At 44.1% G+C, this 16,886-nt stretch overlaps 1 protein-coding gene across 2 annotated transcripts in view; it reads right to left on the bottom strand.

Moving 5' to 3' along the window:
* foxp4 (forkhead box P4) overlaps positions 1-16,886 on the bottom strand; it is a 96,876-nt gene that overhangs the window by 41,761 nt on the left and 38,229 nt on the right. For both annotated transcript variants that reach the window (XM_023423485.2, XM_087178573.1), the window contains exon 3: positions 2,900-2,989. In XM_023423485.2, the coding sequence (XP_023279253.1) occupies positions 2,900-2,989 (90 nt within the window). The remainder of the gene's footprint in view (positions 1-2,899; positions 2,990-16,886) is intronic.

Raw genomic sequence — 16,886 nt, 5'->3', positions numbered from 1 at the left:
CTTGTCAGCGCAGACCAAGGCGTAGAAGTCAAGACACGAAAAGAAGTCTTCCCGCGCTCCCTGTCTGCCTTTGTCGTTCTCCCTTAGAGAGAAGGGAAAAATCTAATTATCGAGCTCCTAAAGATCTCATTATTGGCTGAGGCTCATTTGCATGTGTGAGAGCAGCCCAGCAGGAGCCAACCTGAGGACGGCCATTTTGTGCCTGATGTGAGCCACTGTGTCACTGTACAGTCACTTACTGCCACCTTTAGAAATGACCAGATTAAATGTCTGGCTTCACTCACTCCCTCGCTCACTCACCCTCCCTGTGGCCGACAGATGATGATTGCTTCACTTACAGCAGCTGAGGGCAATTTCTGCGATTTAAGAATGATCATAAAGCTGGAAATTACAGTTCTTGAGAAATTTCTACGTGCCACCTTAGTAGCCAGGTTTGTTGTGAAGTGTACTCAGCTTAAGTGCTGCTGCTACACACGGGTACACAAACAACAACTGGCCTGCGCTTTGTGATTCGGTGTTTGTGGCTGTGTTTCTGTCTGTGAGGATCCAAGCACAGACAAACACACACACACACACACACACACACACACACACACGAAAGTAAATCCATGTGTATGTCTGTGTGTTGGCAGGGTGTGTGGGGCCATGTGAGCTGACAGCTCAGACAACAGAGATGTAGTGTAGATGCCCTGGAGAGTACAGCAAGGGTAGCCAGGCCAGGCACCAACAAACAAGACAAACAAGACAGAGATGGAGAGAGTAGAGAAGGGGGAGAGTGCTGTGTGTGTGTGTATGTGTGTGAGAGAGTGTGTGTGTGTGTGTGTGTGTTTGACAGAGAGAGAGAGAAAGAGGAGGCAGTGGAAGGTAATACTTCTTTTGATATCAGACATGTGTGTATGAGGTGGGTCAACTAAATGTGCATTTGACCTGCGTTTGATCCCATTCATGTGAGACTGCTGTCACAGTTTAATCCCGACAACATTCAGAGAGACTCGACAGAAGTTCTTCAACATCTCCACGCTAAACAACAGATTTACACATTACATGTTAACTTTCAGTTTCACTTCCTCCCCCGACATGTTGGTTTTTCTCTTACTTCCCCACTCTCTATCTTTTTTAGCTTTTTTTAAGAGGAGTCAGGAAGTAAAAAATGTTCAAACATCTGTGACATTTTAATTATATTCCCAACCTGCTGACCAAAGCCGAGCGGTTTCCGACATGCATCTGACCCAGGTCAGGAAGAGGGTCTGATCACAGACGCTGACCCATCTGGATCAATGTGGATTCATACCATGTGTGTCGGTCTGAAAATGGTATGGGACGGCTATCCAGAGACAGAGGTGACACTTCTGTAGGTCAGAGAGTTTGAGTGATCAGCTGAACTAGTGAATATCAGTTGAGGCTATGTATGCACCATTATTGATGATGAATGATTTAAAGAATAAATGCAACTTTAATCTTTAATCATTATTTCATTCTCCTGCCTTCTCAAAGTCACCATGTAATTTCTACAACTGTCAGTTTCTATCCAAAGTAAATAGTGATTCTGATTCCAATTCAGGTTTTGATTAAAGTGTAATCCACAAGATCCCCTTTTTTAACGTTTGATTTCATTTTTGACATCTTCAGTAATAAGTAGTCATTATTTCTGTGGCATTTTTTGCACTTCCCAGAGATCACTGGGCAATTAAATCTGTGAAGCCGACAGTGCAAAATCTTTTTTCTTTTGGACTTTCTTTAGATGCCATTTAAGTTTCATGTGAGCTTAGTTTTTCTTTTTCTGCTTTGTCATGTAGACCACTGCTGTTCATGGTAAACACCCAGCTCTTCCTCTGTTTATTCCAAACAAACCCAGCTTGCTGCTGCCGGAAATATAAAAGGCAGTTTCTGTGCACCAGGGGGGTTTTCCTGGAAAAACATGACCCAACACCAAATATTTATGAGAACAAATGAAAATGCTTCCATGAAGCATGGATTTTATGTTTTATTATTTGCAGGTGTCATTTGAAGCATATCATTGTAAAACAAAGCTGCAAAAAAAGAACTTCCTTCTACCTAGATGTCCTACACATTTTTATTACTTTTACATGTGAAAAGATTTTTTTTTTTGTTTTTTTACCATGAGCACCTCACTGGCTTCAGACGCTGCAAATGAAATCTGACCTTATCCCTGCCTCTGACTTGTATCCGTCTTCCTCTCTCTTCCATCTCTTTCTTCATTCTCCACACTGTGATGGTCCAGCTGTCTGTTTATCATGTGGCACGTTAATGAGAAGAGCAGTGCAATAGCCAGACTGCTTGCTGCTCTAGTAGACCCATGGCCCCACTTTATTGATATGAGACACAGCTACAAATCACACTTGTGCATGCACTCTGCACATCACATAATTGTAAAGAACCGCCAGAGGTAATGTCACGTGTGATATTTATCAGCATACACTGATAGCTGTAATGTATGTGTGTGTGTGTGTGTGTGTGTGTGTGTGTGTGTGTCTCCTCAAGTGTCATTCAGTGGGGATCCTGCACTCCAGCTAACCCCACTCTCTCTGCTTACTGTGGAATTCACCTCTGAAAACAGCTCGCTACCCAATCACTACAAAGACCTCATTCACACACACACACACACACACACACACACACACACACACACACTAACAATGACCCACACAGGCACTCACAGAAAGAGAGAGACACAGACAGAAAAGAGAAAGGGAGCGAAAAGTATGCGCCTATATCACACACTGTAGTTGACGTGGCAGGTTGGTGAAGGCGAAGCTGCAGCAGCCAGGGACTTAATAATATACAGATTCTGACAAAGTAACACTTGGGTTTTGTATCCGTGTGTGTGTGTGTGTGTGTGTGTGTGTGTGTGTGTGTGTGTGTGTGCGTGCGCTCTGACCTGCACAGGGCTCTGTTTGACCTCGTTGCTGCCAGGGGAGTTGAGTCCAGAGGCCTGCTGGAGGAGGAACTGTCTGGCTGCCTGGAGCGCCTACGAGTGAGAAATAGAGATGACTACATGTTCATCATTCACATACAGTCAAATATTTTCAGGAGTTAAATACAACAACACACTCATAAAATAACACACCTTTCACATCAACATTAAAAAAAAAAAAAAAAGAAGTGCACATGTGTGCGTTCAAACTTTTTCAATTTAGATAAAAGACAAAAACAAAAACACTCTCTCATACTGGCCACTTTCTACACCCTCTCTTTTGCCAAGCTGTCAGGTCTGATTTCCTCAACCTGAGACGTCCGCCTGGCACACACAGTATGCTCAAGTATTTGTATCTGCACTTGTGTGTGTGTGTGTGTGTGTGTGTGTGTCTACGTGACTGAATCCCAACTCATTCAAAAACTTCTTTAACTCCAATCTCTCGCCATCTCCTCTTTCCATTCTTTGTTTCTCTCTCTCTCTTCCATGCCTCTTTTCCTTCTCCTCCTCCACCTCCTCTCTTTTCGGAGGAAGGTGCAAAGTGGCTTTTCCACATCCTCTGAGGCAAAAGTGTGTCAGCATATCTTCATGTGTGTCAGTTGCTCTGTGTTTGCGTGTGTCAGAGTGATGTAAGGAACCATTTGCCCTGATGTGCCCTAAAGAGCTGTGACTAACCACCGCCCACCTCTCTGCCCCCCCCCTCCTCTTCCCATTTCTCTCCTTTCTGCCCTCCAGTGCTGTCTATTCAAGCCAGTAACACCATCGCTCTCTAGTTCTCTGTCTTCATTCGTTCACTCTGCCCTTGAGTGCTGCCGATTCATCCTTTCGACAATGTTACCTCAGCTATCCCTCCCACTGTCTCTCCTCATCTCCTTTGTTCCCACTACCTTCCTCCTCGCCCTTAATTGTATTATAAACTGTCTTTCACAGTCTCATAATATTTCTCTCTATTCTTTGCTGTGTTTCTCGTTGCTGTGTTAAAGACTCAAGCTCTCTGTCATCAAGACAAATCAGCCCCTGAGGAATGGCCATTTTCGTTGGAATCTCTTAAAGTCTCCGAAAACAAAACAAGAAAACATTCATGTCATAACACACGAGCTGCTTCGCGCTTACTGTAAGTGCAGAGCAGCTTGTAACACACACACACACACACACACACACACACACCAGATACACACACGCAAGCACAACCTCATGACAGAGGGGTGTGAGAGGGGAGACAGCAGGATGCACATTTGCTTCCTCTGACTCAAAAGGGGAAAGGTTCCTTAGTAAATATTGATTTATGAAAGTCTGTGTGTGTGTATGTGTGTGTGTGTTTGTGTGTGTGTGTACGTGCATGCGTGTGAGTGTGTGTGTGTGTGTGTGTGTGTGTGTGTGAGCACACCGCAAATTAACGGCCAGAATGAAGGATGTTCTTTACCATGGAAGCTCTTACTCAACCATGCAGTATGAGAAATCAGTTTTTTTTTCTCTCCTGTAGCTTTGCATCATTTCACAACTTGTGAAAACTGTAACACTGTGAAATAGTGCAGACACGCACTTACTGTAAATTGTCACATATTTAATGATTTGTCAAATTAGAAGCTCGGGTACATTAAGTAATGTTTAATTACAAAAACAGAGTGGGGAGATTAGAGGGAGACAGAAAAAGAGAGAAGTTCTCTGTGCAGTCAGAGTGATGAAAACCATCTGTATCGAGAGCACACTTGCTACTTTTGCTGAGACCGCAATTAAAACACACACACACACACACACACACACACACACACACACACACACACACAGACGTGGCTGTGGATGTGCCTATACAAACACACACGCATACGTACACACACATGTATTTTAACGCTTTAACAAAAATCTTGGGAACCCCCTCCCATTTACTGGTTTGACCTCAGCATTAAAGCAGGAACAGACATACGTACACACACATAGAAACACCAAAAAAAAAAAAAAACACAACCGCCCAGTTTGTTGGCATGTGGTGTGAATTACTCCTTGAACACCCTGTCTGCCCAAGAGTGAGAGTGTGTGTTTGTCCGTGTGTGTGTGTGTGTGTGCATGCGTGTGTGTTGGCAGGAGTTGAGGAGGCATGTCTGGCAACAATAAGGGACAATTCCACCCAAATTACCACCCTGATTACCACTATATTAAAGAGCCATTTATGGCTTTCATAAACGCTACAACCAAGCAGAGGTGATGCCTGTCTCCTCTCCTATGCCTGTATTCATGGATGTGTGTGTGTATACGAGGGAGACAAGAACTACTAATGAAGCATGTGATTCTCTAGATATTTAAACAACGTCTGCATTGTGATACCGGATTATTCAAATGTGCCACACAGGTAAGAGGCAAAACTATTGCAAATTAGCTATTGTAAAGATGATATTTCTAAATATTGTCCCATAACCACAAGAGAAAAATGTTCAGTGCTGGCTGACAGGTGTCCATTAAAACTGGAATTCAGAGCAGCTGAGGACTGGGCAACGTTAATAAGAGTTTTTGCATCTACGATACATATAGAAAAATTGCAATCTCTTTATTTTATAAAGTGATGTTCAGTGGAGTGAATTGTGTCCCACTGTTATGCATTGCCACGGCATACCCTTGTTTTTCATGTAAACCTCAATCTAATTTACTTACAATATTTCTGGCATCAAATATTTGTAAAACTTAATCATATCATCGGGACACAATTCTACTGAAAGTCAGTTAACAATAATGAAAAAATGAAAAGGAAATTATCATCCTCAAACACAGCTCTTATACCGTGGTTTTCACCACGGTATAAGAGTGATAATACACCATTGGTTGTTCCAGTATAGAAGATAATGGACTCAGCTCAGGAAACATATTCATCTCCCTCACCTCCTCTTTTATTTTCTTATATACTGTATTAGATTGTCTACAAGAAAATGGAGTGATGTTACCTCACTGCTCTAAATGAAGGGAAAGAGAGAGCGAGAGAGAGAGAGAGAGAGAGAGAGAGAGAGAGAGAGAGAGAGAGAGAAGGCACCAACTGGAGCCAAACTCTCTCATATCTACTTTGTCAAGAAGCACTCCTCTTCTTTGACCCTTCCTTTTCATTTCTCCTCTTCACATTCACTTCTTGCTTTTTTCTCTGTGACCTGGGTTAGCTGTAGCATTGTAAAGAATGCCCCCCCTACACTCACTCACCCACCTTTATACACACACACACACACACACACACCAGCTCCACCTAGACTTCCCCAACCCCAACTCCCTGCTCCCCCTGTGGCATTCTTGGGGGCGCACTGCACCTTTAAAGAAAATATGAGGGAGGCCTAAGAGGGAGGCCCAACAACAGAGTCTTTGTGCTGCCGCGGAGCGCACACACACACGCGCGCACACACACACACCCACACACACATATACACACATCAGTGGTGTCAGACAGGTTTTATTAGAGTGAGAGAGGGAGGGAGGAGGAGGAGGAAGGGGAAGGAGGGGTGAGGAGGTCACTGCTCAGCTTGGAGGCCTGAGAGCACAGTGTGAGTTTGTGTGTGTGTGTGTGTGTGTGTGTGTGTGTGTCAGTTCAGTGTGTGAGTTCTTCTGACTTGTCATCGCTCCCCTCTGTAAATCATCGCCTCTGACACAGCCTTTAATAACAGTGCATTTTTTAATTCAGCAGGGTCACACACACACACACACACACACACACACACACACACACACACACACACACACACTCACACACACACGTACCGTAATGCTACTTTCTCTCCTTAACAGGTTTCCCGAAAAATGGCTGACAACTATGTTTCTTTGTAAGGAGGGAGGGTTGATGGGGCAGTTAGAGAATCCATTAGAAGAAATGGATAGAAATGTAATTTTGCTGCGTGTGTATTATGATCTTGCGGTGGGTATGTGAGTGTGTCTGTATGTGCACACCTACCATGGCTGAGATGTCAAGATACGAGTTGAATCTCAGATGAGGAAAAAAAGTAACAACCAACATGTAACAAGGCTAGGCCTCCTTAGATAGATGTACGTGAATGCATGTGTGTGTGTCTGTGTGTGTGTGTGTGTGTGTGTGTGTGTGTGTGTGTGTGTGTGTGTGTGTGTGTGTGTGTGCTTGTGCTTGGCTCAGGTTGCTAAAGCAAACAGGTCTGCGTGTGTGATGAATCTGGCCTCTAATCCGCCCAGTGTGTTTGGGTGAGACAGGGAGAGAGAACGCAGGAATAAGCAAAGAAATCTAAACAGACGGAGGGGGAAGGGGGAGGAGGGGGAAGACAGAGAGAGAGAGAGAGAGAGAGAGAAGGAGAGGGAGAGAGAGAGAGAAAGAGAGACAGGTGGGTACCATATGTTGGAGTAATCCGTCAGCACTGACTGAGGTCCATTGTTGACGGCCGAAACGAAACAAACCCGTCCCCCTTCTACCCTCTCCTCCCCACCTCCCCCCATAGATAAACAGCCCCCGGGGCAGACAGTGGGCTGTCCTTGGGGGAGAAGGAGGAGGAGGAGGAGGAGGAGGAGGAGGGTAAGGAGTTAGGAAGGGCAAGGGGGAGGCAGGTGGTATCAGATTTCTTCACTCTTAGACCAAGAAGAAGAGAGTGCAAAAGAAAAAAAGAAAGGAGCACAAAGTAAGGGTGAGTGAGAGGCTCATGTTTTCATCTGTCCACGTCAGAGCTAAACCAGGCTAGACTAAGCAAGTGATTCAGATGTTTCACATCTCTACTGTGCCAAACAAGTATCCCCTGTCTGCCTTACAAGCTCAGCAGCCTGGGAAGAGACGCTTGTAATGCACTGCATCTCCACTCCTCTATCCCTTTTCTTCCCCTTGAGAGAACGATAGATGGAGAGACGGGTAGATAGATACAAGGTGAAGACGTAGAACAGAGCTTGTCACACCCTGCTGCTTCTCTACAAGCCTGCATGCTCTCTGATTTTGGATCAGTGGGAGAAACCGGGTGCAGAAAGGAGCGGTGGATCCTCTTCTTTTTTTTTTTTTACTCTTACTTCCCTTTTCCCCTATATCTCCTTTCTTGAGGGTTGTCATTGAAGCCGAAAGCCGAGCTAAAGCTGCATCGATGCTGCCATCCTCACGGGTCACCTCGATGATCCCTTGTATCCATGTGCACTGCGCCTCTTCACTTCGGCACCAAAAAACACCTTGAAACTCCAATAAAGCCTCCCACCTACGACTTTAATTCACTCTCTCCTCTTGGCTCGGTATTTTCTACTCTCTAGTTTTTCCTCCTCTAAATCTCTCATCTTTGATTCCCTCTCTTTCTCTGGATACTCAGGGGGAATCATGATCAGAGACGAAGATGAAACAAGACTGAACAGATGTAACACAATCTACAAAGCATGTAAATTTGTTAAAAGGATGATGATACACAGTACTGTACCAGCTCACCTGCCTTCAGAGGCTGGCCCAGTATTTACACCCACACACATATACACACACACACACACACACACACACACACACACACACACACACACACACACACACACACACACACTGTGCACAAAGTCAGATTACTGAAGAGGTGACTTTGGGGCATTTTTGAATGAAGGCTTGGTTACACCCGCGGTGGAATCTCATGTATCAAATGCATCACTGTCAGTCACCACAAAAACCAGAGTGCTTTCCCAGATCACTCCTACTTTCTTTCTCTCCGTCTACATCACCCGATCTGTCTCTTGCCCTCACTACGCCTCTCCATATAATGTATAACTCACAAAAGTTTGGCTGGCATCTATCCAAGTATTCTGTCTGTCTTGTGCCCTGCCCCCTCCCCTCTCCCCTCTCAAGAAATCTGTTACCCATACCCTTTTTCACCACAGTAAATTCTGAGAGGAGATATGGGTTAGACGGAGGCCTAAAATAGATTGTCCAGGCCTACCAATGGAAAGCAAACTTTGTGAATGCAGCTGTTGGCCTTATGAGAGGACCCTCGCCTTCCCTTTACTGTCAAACAAACACTCACTACCGTGACAGCAGCTGTGGGAGCGGGTAAAGGTAACGCTGCATTTACAATTAAAACCTAAACATTTAAGGGATGGTTATAATAGATTTGTAGCACGTAGCATTTTAAATAATAAAAATCAGTATCTACCTTATACGGTTTTGTGTAGTTACTGGGAAAAGCTGAGGAGATTGACAGTCTCGTAACTTGTTGTGGTTGTTAATCATGCACCATCAAGGCCAAAGTCTGAAAGTTTTTATCCCAACGTAACACTGCAGCAGCTGATTTCAATGATGCTCATATTTTCCTCCAGACGTTAAATTTATTGGGAAATTTGCAGGATTATGTTTGGGCAAAAATGTAAGTTGCTCTGTAGCATGCAAAGGAGACAGGAGAGAGGTCTGCTGAACAGGTAGCAACATCTGTTTATTTTTAGAAATAAGAATAAATAAGAAATAAGAAAATGTGGTTTTAATATAACTGGAGAAACATCAGCACTAACAGTACTATTGTAAAAAAAAAAAAACATTCTTAATTTGTTTATGGTGGATGCAACAATGGAAGAGCTAATTTGCCAAAATGCACTGATTTCACATCATATTGTAACTCTTTAAAGTTTGATGCAGATTTACTATAGATCAAAGGGGGAAGGGAAGCAGGGAGTAGTATATATATTTAGGACAGATCAGGGGTTTCCAGGGGGTAAACATATAGGGGTAAGGGGCAGCCTAAAGCAAAGCCTGCTAAAGCCGTTCAATTTCATGGTGGGTTACAAATAAACTATGCGCTGCCAAGAGTTCGCCCCTTTCCTCCAACTCTTCCTCACGTACGCCTTCTCTTTTTCTGGTATTAATCAGGTCTTTCCGGCGTCCCTTCACCAGCTTTCCTGCCATTTGTTTTCGCTCATAGCAACGTGGACTTCAAACCAGTTGTCCACCAATATATGAGCTTTGAGAGCGGTGCTGAATACCTCAATCTGTTTAGGCCGCCGTCGAGCTGGAACTATCTGGGACACCTTCAGAAATACCAGCCAGCCGCAATCCCGTTCAGCTATTTAATGTAATGTTTCCGCAATATAAAGGCACCGTTCGAGAGCTGAGGTTTTAAAACGGCTGAAGCAAGCTTGTCTGGGCCCAGACTGACCATTAAAGAGAGGAAAGACCGCGTTCAAGAGCCAACGCCATAAAAACTCACAAACTCCAAAAGAACTTCAAAATATGCCGTAATGTTTGAAAACCCTGGCTGATTTTAGATTTTTTTTTTTTTCACATCCTATTTTTCACAAAAGGGACCTGTTCTAAACTCCGGGGACCCTGCCGTTTTCCAGATGGTTCTCTTCAGTTCAAAACTGTTTTGTGAAATGAGAAAACCTCTCCCCTTCAACTATGTCCCTACACTCATCTAATGTTTCTATTGATTCACAGGGGTATACGCACGGCCATAAAAAGGAGCTGACTGAATACCCAGGACTGCTCTATATCATGACACAATTCATCATCATGTGCGCGCGCGCGTGCGCGCACACACACACACACACACACACACACACACACACACACACACAGAAAAAAATCTTCCTAAGGAGATGTCAGCTTTTCTCTGTTAAGTGAAAGGAAAAGGGCATCGAGAGATAGACAATTAGGAGAGGAACTCTTTTCCTGAGAATATAAAAGCAGCTCCCTCTGTACTGTAGGCCTCATCTCAGTCCAGGCGGCTAATTGATGGCAAATAGCTCTACAGCAGTTTCCTCGCTCACGCTCACACACACACACACACACACACACACACACAAATACACGTCATACATTATATACACATATGCAGTTTCCCTGTGGTTTTCAACACAGCTCGTTTGGCAAGAGAGGAAGGTCTCACTCACAGCGGAAAACACGCACTCACACACACACACACACACACAGACACAGACACACACACAGCGTACCTTGTAATATTTAGCCCTCATCTTGTATAAGGTAAGACAGTTAAGTAGTTTGGTCATGCTCCTGGGAAGACAAGGCCACTTAGGTGTTAGGTCTTAGTTGGGTGACCTCCAGGGTTTAAGCTGCTTCTCCTGCCCAACAAGAGCAACTCCTGAGAGGGGAGACTGTGCGCGGCTAGCCCATGATGAGGATAGCACTAGCCTGGCAACCAGGCCTCACATATGGAAACCGTTTAACTGTTATTATTAATAACCCAAAAAAAAAAAAAAAAATCAAACTAATAACACATGCAAGACACTGCCAAGACTCAGCACAGGAGACAGAGGGAAAACACATACATACACAAACAGAGACTGTCTGCCATGTGCACATGCATACACAGACATACACACATAAAGACGCCTGTTGGTTAAACAGAAAAACGCGTTCCTACTCAGCGGCCTGCAAAAGTATTAGTCTGCCTGCCCGCTTCGATGGAAATAAAACTCTTTCATGTTTTTGGTTCAGAGGGTTTTCACACCTGGTTGTGGCTGTGGAGACGGAGATGGACACACCCTCACACCCACCCTTACCACACACACGCACGCACACAAACACCGGAAGTGGGCAAGCACAACAAAGGCTGGCTGCTGTACGAAGAAGTTAAGCTTCTAAACAAGCGCAAAACCTTTAACTTCCCCAAATGAGAAGAAGTGCTGGGGTGTGTTCTATAAAAGGAAAATGGGGAAGTGTGTGAGTGTACGTGCGCTAGACTATGTGATTTAGTTAGAGGATCAATCCATCCAGATGTTAACAGGCACATTTTTCAATTTAAAATAACTCCAAGCCCAGTACAATTTTCTATTCTTTCTCTCCTCTTGTTAAACTTTTTTTTTGACAAGGATCTTACTTTTATTGATTTGATTCTGTCACTAAGACTTTATTTAAGACTTTATCTTGTCTTACTAAAGATTAATATTTAGAGATTCAGCAAAGGGGTGATTGTGCTAGAAAACAGCTGGAACAATCACACAGGTTTTTAGCTGCCAGTCTGCAGTTTATCCGTATTAACTAAACCAATTAATTTGGAAGTGCTAACAAAAGTAAACACAATTCTATAACCCAAACTTTACTATGATAAGGCGATTTTGCAGCATGGTTCAGCTTTGACCTTCCATACTGGATGCAGTCATGCGCACACAAATTTTTTTTTACCTTCATTGTCACTACCAATGAGTAGTTTACATAATAGAACCTTTCTGGTATTAATTATGAAGCAATGAAGCAATGAATTATGAAGCAATGAAAACAGTGAGTAAGTGTTCATATAAAATACTTTTTTTTCCCATTAGGAAAACTATCTTTGAATAGGCATAATTTTACTGCAGCATTTTTGGCATCTACGTTTTAAAAAAGTGGGGAGAGATTAAATTTTCATTAACACATTGTTATGTTACTTAAATTGAATAAAAGAGAGCAAGAAAAACAAGTTTATTATTTGCTGATGTCAATTTTTAAGATTTATCTCATAACTCCAAGTGCTACAGTACTTTACCTCAAATGTAGTTTCACTGTACTAAATACTTTCACATGGTCTGAGTTATGGAAAACTTCACTAACAAGACAACAAACGCAATCCTGTCAATCAGGTAGAAAAACGCCGTCACGCACAGTCTCAGAGCTGGAGAAGAAAGCCAGCGAAAGAACGAGAGAGAGAGGAGCTACATTCCTCTCCTCCTCCCTGTTGACTCTAATCTCTCCTTTAAAATGGCTCACACAAAGAACCAGCACAGACTAGCTAATTAGCAACACTTTAGGCCTCTGCTGCTATTGTGTGCGTGGTGTGTATATGTGTGTGTTCATTGTGTGCATCCCGGGCTCTCGACTGTTTCCAGGGTAACTACTTGCCTAGCAGCCTTGTAAGCGTTGCACATTTTGTCTTTACTCTTTACTATCTCTCGTTCCCCACTCGGTGTCTGTCTCTTTCTGTTAGTCCGGAGTGAGGGAATGAAGAAGTAGGGACTTTGAGAAAAGAGAGGCGACAAGGACCAAGATATGAGGCTTTTGTGTGACCTGTGTGGGCGGGGTAGTTGTAAACTAATGCTGAGTGCCTCTCCCCTAATGAACTATGAAACTGTGCATCAGAGCAGCTGTCAATTAAAACCAATTATGGCTGTTGCTTTTTGACAGAGAAAGCAGTAGACGGTCAACAATGAGAACAGGCACACACACACACATATAGACACAGACTCACATCTCAGTGTCATGACCAGTAATAGTAATGAGGTCATGCAGCTTTGCTCGCTGACCTATGACCTCTTAAAAAAAAAAAAAGGGCTCGGTCACCGTGGCGATACCCTCTGAAGAGTGAGAGTCAACAATCGACTTTTTCACCCTCAGAAAACTTCTCCATGAAGAGTGTCCGTCCCGGCTCATGTGTGTGTGTGTGTGCGTGTGTGTGTGTACATGTGTGTGTTATTTACCTGACAGCACAGTCAGTCTAAGTGCTTCCAAACACTCCCATGGCAACCAAACCCAACCTAACCCTTTCAGGTGCCTAGGGATATGTGTGTATATAACTCAGTCTCCACAACAGAAGCAGGACACACACACACACGCACGCACGCATGCACGCACACACATACACACACACACACACGTCCTTCTCCTTCTGCTGGTATCTGTCTATTCTTGTCTCTGAGCCTCTTGGCTGGTTGCGTCAACCAACCGTGACTGTGTCCATGCTGGCTGATTTGGCCTGGTGGACCATGTCTACTGTCCGTCTCCTCTTTATCCACAAGACTTGTAGCCTTCTAGCATTCTGCTGTGGAACAACTTAGACAATAAACCTTATTGATAGGCAGTGTTGTGGCAGTACACACTTAAAAAGAACTAGTTCAAAGTTCAATTCATACAGATGAAAATTAACTAGTTCACATTCATTTGTTCCATTTCTTTTAAATAAATACAGGCCGATATTCTTTTTCAATTATTGTATACTATTGAAGAATCAAAGACATTAGTCACATTTAAAATCTGTATATAAATATAATCTGTCTGAGTCTTCAATTGTTTGTTCATAAAACTGCTTCAAATGCTCGAACAAACTGGCTTTTGCAGTAGTAGATGCGTCTGTACCCTCTGTACCGCCAGCACCAGCCAAGCTGGGCCGCGTCTAGGGAGAAGGTTACGCGGCCTGCCGTAAAACTACTGCAAAACGTGAGCTAAAACTGTCGTAAAACGTGGGCGGCTCACGTTCACGTTCATCATTTGTAAACTGATTCGTTCAGTTCAACTCATTAATGCACAACACTGTTGATAGATATGTAGATTTCACATTTTTAGTCGACTAGATGTTAAAAATGATACCATATCTATTAGCTGTGATTTCAGAAACGTGTCAAACCATGTTTGTGCCTCAAGAACATTATGCTGTATTTAGAGAATTATCGTGTATACGGAGGTCATAGAGTGGAGGAATACAAAAGGAAGGATTTGAAAGGACATCAATAGTGAGAACAAAAATCTGCTCTCCAACTCTCACTCAGTGGATTCTCCAACACTCAATGGCCTGGCTGGAAAAAGCAGTAAAAAAAATTTTATGGGCGCTCATAAATACAACATCTCAGCATCTCAGAATTAGGACTCAATGTGTGAAAAAGTGACTGAATGATGAATATGAGGAAGGGTAGTCATGTGAAACATTTTACCGATCATAAGGTTGGTACGTCCAGGTGTGTTTGTAGCGTTGTGTGCGTAATACCAGGTAAGAGTGTTAATCAATCACTACAAACAGATTCAAATATAGAAAGACTGACAAGACGAGAAAAACGGAAGTAAAAGTCAAAAAAGATAGATACAGGGAGCTGCTGGTGCTTTTAAGACTCTCAGAGGAAGTTGGTGTTCTATAGGTCTCTTTGTATCGCCACGGTAACAGCAGTGGGTGTTCTGTAATGCTAGGCAACCCAACTTGCCCCTCCTCTGTCTCAGCATGACCTCTGGTGACCTGTGAACTACACTGACCTCAGACATAAAGAGGAAGGCCAGGCCCAGACCTAGGGAAAGCTTTTAGGAGGTGACAGCACTCGGAGAGAGGTCTGGGACTGATTTACTGGCCCGCACACACGACAGACGGACACATACATACACACACACACACACACACACACACACACACACACACACACACACACACACACACACACACACACAAACACGGGTTATGCATGCAAACAGACATACAGACAGACAGGAAAGTGACACAGACGCACATGGAATACAACCTGTCATGCAGATGCACAAAACTCAAGCATAATGTTATTAAATTAAATCCCACTGCACTAACACACCAGAAAACTAGTCTGAAAATGTCTTTTTTTTTTCCTTTACCACCTCCTCCTCTCCTCCGGCCTCCCCTTCACCTTCGTCTCCTCTGCACTGCTGACCTGAAAGTGAACTCTAGTGGATAGCTGGAGGTCAAACAGGACATAACTGTCCGAGTGACCAACATTCACCTCCCATAATTTAGCAACAGCCTGGCAGCCGAAGCTGTAGAGTCACATATGTCTCAAAAACCTCCCCACTTCCATCCATATAGGCCATAATTACTCAGTCTAGCCAAGCTAACAGGAAGCCGTACGTTATCTGAATCGTCCAGCATCTCTCATCGTCTATTAACACACACACACCTATCTCACACATCTGTCCGCAAAGCACTCCCGGCATCGAACCCAAACTCACACTCTTGCACATGTGCATACACACAAAACAGCTATCTATCATCAGTGTTTGTGTATATCTGAGATCTGTATCGGCTTCCCCCAATCTCCAGTCATCACTGTGGCTCCTTAATTACACCCTTCATTAACTCACATCAGCTTGGTGCATGTGTATAACTGCCTGTGTGTGTGTGTGTGTGTATGAGAGACGAAGAGAAACAAAGATTGTCAGTATGTGTGTGTGTGTGTGTGTGTGTGTGTGTGTGTGTGTGTGTGTGTGTGTGTGTTTGTGTGCATGTGAGAGAGCAAAAAAGGGAAGCGTTGAGGAAAAAATAGAACATGACAAATGGGAGTGGGGATCGAAGCTCCAAACCAATTTCTAAGACTGCCTTTTTCTCCACCAATGTTCCCTTTAAACCTTCGGGGAAGGGAGACCACCGCTACAATCTGCCTCTCACTTTCTATTTGCACGTAAGAGTGAGTTAAAGGCAAGAGAGAGAAAAAGACAGAGAGAACGAGAAAGCGGAAAAAACCCTCAGTGGATGGTTTAGTCGACCGACAAGTGGCACTCCTAAGAGGAAATGGCACCTTTTTGTCACAGTCTCTCTTTCTTTCTCCTCCCTCCTACTTTCCCCTCTTCTCCGCCCGTCATCACCAGCCGCTACTACTGTAGCTGCTGGAACACCAGAGGCGATTAATTGATGGCGAGGGAAAAGGAGGAGACAGGAATGGGTGAGAACAGAGGCGAGAGGGGAGTGACGGTGCTTAAAGTATGGACTCACATCTGTTAAAAAAAAAAAAAAAAAAAAAAAGGGATGAGGGACGTAAGGAAAAGGCAAGAATTGAAGACACCTGGTTCTCGTCAGAGCACCCTCCACCCAGCCACACACACACACACATACACACACACACTTTGAGGTTTGTTAGGATTTATCCTGCTTACATTTCTCCTCTGCTATGCATCATTTCATGTCTACACCCGTGCCCAGCACCTCAACAAAGTGCCATACACTCTACGCTGCACTCTCACTTTTCCACCTCTCCTTCCTCTCACCCTATAACTCCGCTCTTTGTTTTCCCTCCCCTCCCTCCCTCCTCTCTCCCCTCGATGATGGGGCAGAACTGGTCTTCGCCCCCTCTTCCCTTTCTTCTCTCTCTCTTCCCTCTCTCCAGCTCTGTTCTTTCTGGGGAGGCAGACAGGCCACATTCCACAGGGAGGCCCAGGCGCCCTTTTCTGACACGTCTCAGCGTTACACCCCTCCCTCATCCCCCTATTCCTACTCTCCAGCCCTCCAATGCCCTCCTCCCCCCAATGTGCTGCCTCTTTACCCCTCCTTTTACCTACATTCCCTCTGGCTATATGTCCCACATCCCC

Source organism: Seriola lalandi, unplaced genomic scaffold (assembly GCF_002814215.2).
Source record: "Seriola lalandi dorsalis isolate HSWRI2012SDOR001 ecotype SW California unplaced genomic scaffold, Sedor1 jcf7180002054692, whole genome shotgun sequence".
In the NCBI taxonomy this organism is placed as follows: Eukaryota; Metazoa; Chordata; class Actinopteri; order Carangiformes; family Carangidae; genus Seriola; species Seriola lalandi.
The sequence above is the reverse complement of the archived record's forward strand: the minus strand, read 5'-3'. Positions and strand labels throughout refer to the sequence as shown.